Source organism: Trypanosoma conorhini (genome assembly GCF_003719485.1).
Source record: "Trypanosoma conorhini strain 025E chromosome Unknown Tco_14.4_contig_00854, whole genome shotgun sequence".
Taxonomy (NCBI): domain Eukaryota; phylum Euglenozoa; class Kinetoplastea; order Trypanosomatida; family Trypanosomatidae; genus Trypanosoma; species Trypanosoma conorhini.
Genome location: NW_021704919.1, coordinates 4,256 through 6,570, shown reverse-complemented (window position 1 = coordinate 6,570; position 2,315 = coordinate 4,256). Strand labels below are relative to the sequence as shown.

General features: G+C 67.9%; 1 protein-coding gene across 1 annotated transcript in view; it reads right to left on the bottom strand.

The window, feature by feature from the left end:
• Positions 1-2: 2 nt before the first annotated feature.
• Positions 3-2,315, bottom strand: part of Tco025E_08715 (uncharacterized protein) — a gene marked incomplete at both ends in the record, with an annotated part of 5,409 nt that continues 3,096 nt past the window's right edge. Inside the window, one exon of the mRNA XM_029375558.1 lies at positions 3-2,315. This exon is cut by the window's right edge and continues 3,096 nt beyond it. Coding sequence (XP_029224420.1) covers positions 3-2,315 — 2,313 coding nt within the window.

Genomic DNA, 2,315 nt, shown 5'->3' with positions numbered 1-2,315 from the left:
AGGCGCGGTGCTCCTCCTCCGTCGCCCGCAGCTTCGCAGCGCCCAGCTCCAGCACCCGCTCGCGCACGCGCCCCCTCCGTCGCGGCGATTTGCTCCGCGTGCTCCACCGGGTCGGCGCGCAGGCCGTCCAGCGCGTGCGACAGCACGCGGAACGCGGTGTCCTCCAGCAGACCCACCTCCACGAGGGCGACGCCGGGCGCCGGCTCCTCCGGCAGGTACGGGTACTTCTCGTGCAGGTTCTCCGTCTCCACCAGCGCGCGGTGCCGGGCCTCCGCCACGTCCTCCGCCGCCCTCTTCGCCACGTCCCGCATCGCCCTCTCCAGTCGCCTCGCCTCCGCACCGCCGGCGCGGTCGGGGTCCTCGCACAAGGCCGCGTGCCTCGCAAGCAGCGCCGCAAACTCGCCGTTGCTCTCCAGGTGCAGCTCACGCAACGGCACGCCAAACGGAAGCTGCCCCAGGAACGACCATTGCGCCCGCAACCCACTCTCCTCATTGCGTGCGTTGGAGATTAGCTCATTGCAGCGTTTTTGGATTTCCTCTTCCTTTGCCTTTACCAACTTCGCTGCTTTTACCAGCGGTTCCAGTAGCTCCTGTCGCTGTGCAGCCAGTTTTGTGAAGACGGGATCCCCCAGCAATCCGAGCTGTGCGACTGGAACGCCGTTGAGAGTTTTTGACAGGAAGGGGAATTTCTCCAGCAGGTCCTTTGGCGGGCTCAGCAGCTCCTGCCGCTCCTCCACCAGGCGCAGGAACTCTGGGTCGTGTCGGGGCTGGATGTGCAGGGAAGAAAGGGCCTCGAAGTGTTCCCCCAAGTACGGGTACTTTTTGTAAAGCTCCGCCTCCGCCCGCTGCTCGGCACGCTGCGCCTGGGCGACGTCAGAGCCAAGCTGCCGCATGCGCAGCCGCAGCAGCTCTTCCAGGCAGCGGCGGGCGGACGAGGCCCCCTTCAGCGGCTGCTGCGCCTTGCAGTGCTGCAGGTACAGGTAGTAGGGGTCCGCCGCCGCCAACGGGCCGACCGCCGCGGGTGGGAGCAGGGCCTCTTCTTCCGCCATCGACAACCCCTCGTCCTCCTCAGCGTATTCCTCAAACAGCGGGGGCGCGGGGCAGCGGCGGTTTTGCCGGGAGCGCCAGAGCCGGTGCTTGCACTGCGCCACGTCCCGCGCCACGGACAACCCCTGCAACTCCTGCCGCCCGCACCGCGCCGCCTGTGCGCTGCGCAGCCGCTGCTCCGATATGCAGAACGCCTCAAGCGCGGCGGAGACGCAGCGGGTGTCGCCCACAAGGGCCACAGACCGGCGGAACTCTTCTCTCTCAATGGGTTCGACGGCGTGCGCGTCCGCGTGCTCAGCCCCCAGCGCCTCCTGCCGCGCCGCCTCCATTACGCCGAGCAGTTCGTCGCTGCGCAGTGCGGGGTTGGCGTCCCGCACGCAACTGGAGTACTCACACCGCAGCGACTTCAACTCGGAGGCCACCTCACGCTCTGCCTGCAGGTGCGACCCACGGAGCTCGTCCACCCGCAGCCGTATCCTCTCACGCAGCGCAAGCACCTCCAGAGAATCCTCCACGGAGCCGGCGACCAGGAGCGCGCCAACCTTCTTCACTAACTCCACCACACGATCATCCTCGCGCACATTCAGCTCGAACAGCAGCGGCCCCGAAGACGCATCCGCGACACAGGCGCCTCCAAGTTTGTCACGCAAAAAGCCCTCGTCACGCAACACAGCATCAGCTAACGACCGTATACGACGCATGATAGCAGCATCCACTTCAGATATACCTCCAGCGTCACCCGCTGCCAACAATCTACGACGCTTGCGCTCAAAATACTTTATACGCTCATCATAATCAACGCCTATGAGACGCAAGGGGACCAACCGCACCTCGTTCGCCTCGAGGAAGGGGTTGCGCGCACGCACCGCCTCGTCCTCGTCGGCGCGGAATGCGTCCACGGCCTTCTTCGCGGCGGCGACCTCGCCCGCCCGCCCGCGCAGTTGCCGCTCCACCGCCGCGAGCGCCTCGCGGTCCTGGCCGGGACCCGCCGCCACCACTGCGTCGCGCTTGGCCACCAGCTCCTGGAACGCGGCGTCCCCCGCAAGGCGCAGGTCGCCCAGCAGCACGCCGCCCACGCGCCGCGAGAGGAACGGGCAGGCGCGGTGCTCCTCCTCCGTCGCCCGCAGCTTCGCAGCTCCCAGCTCCAGCACCCGCTCGCGCAGCGCCCCCTCCGTCGCGGCGATTTGCTCCGCGTGCTCCACCGGGTCGGCGCGCAGGCCGTCCAGCGCGTGCGACAGCACGCGGAACGCGGTGTCCTCCAGCAGACC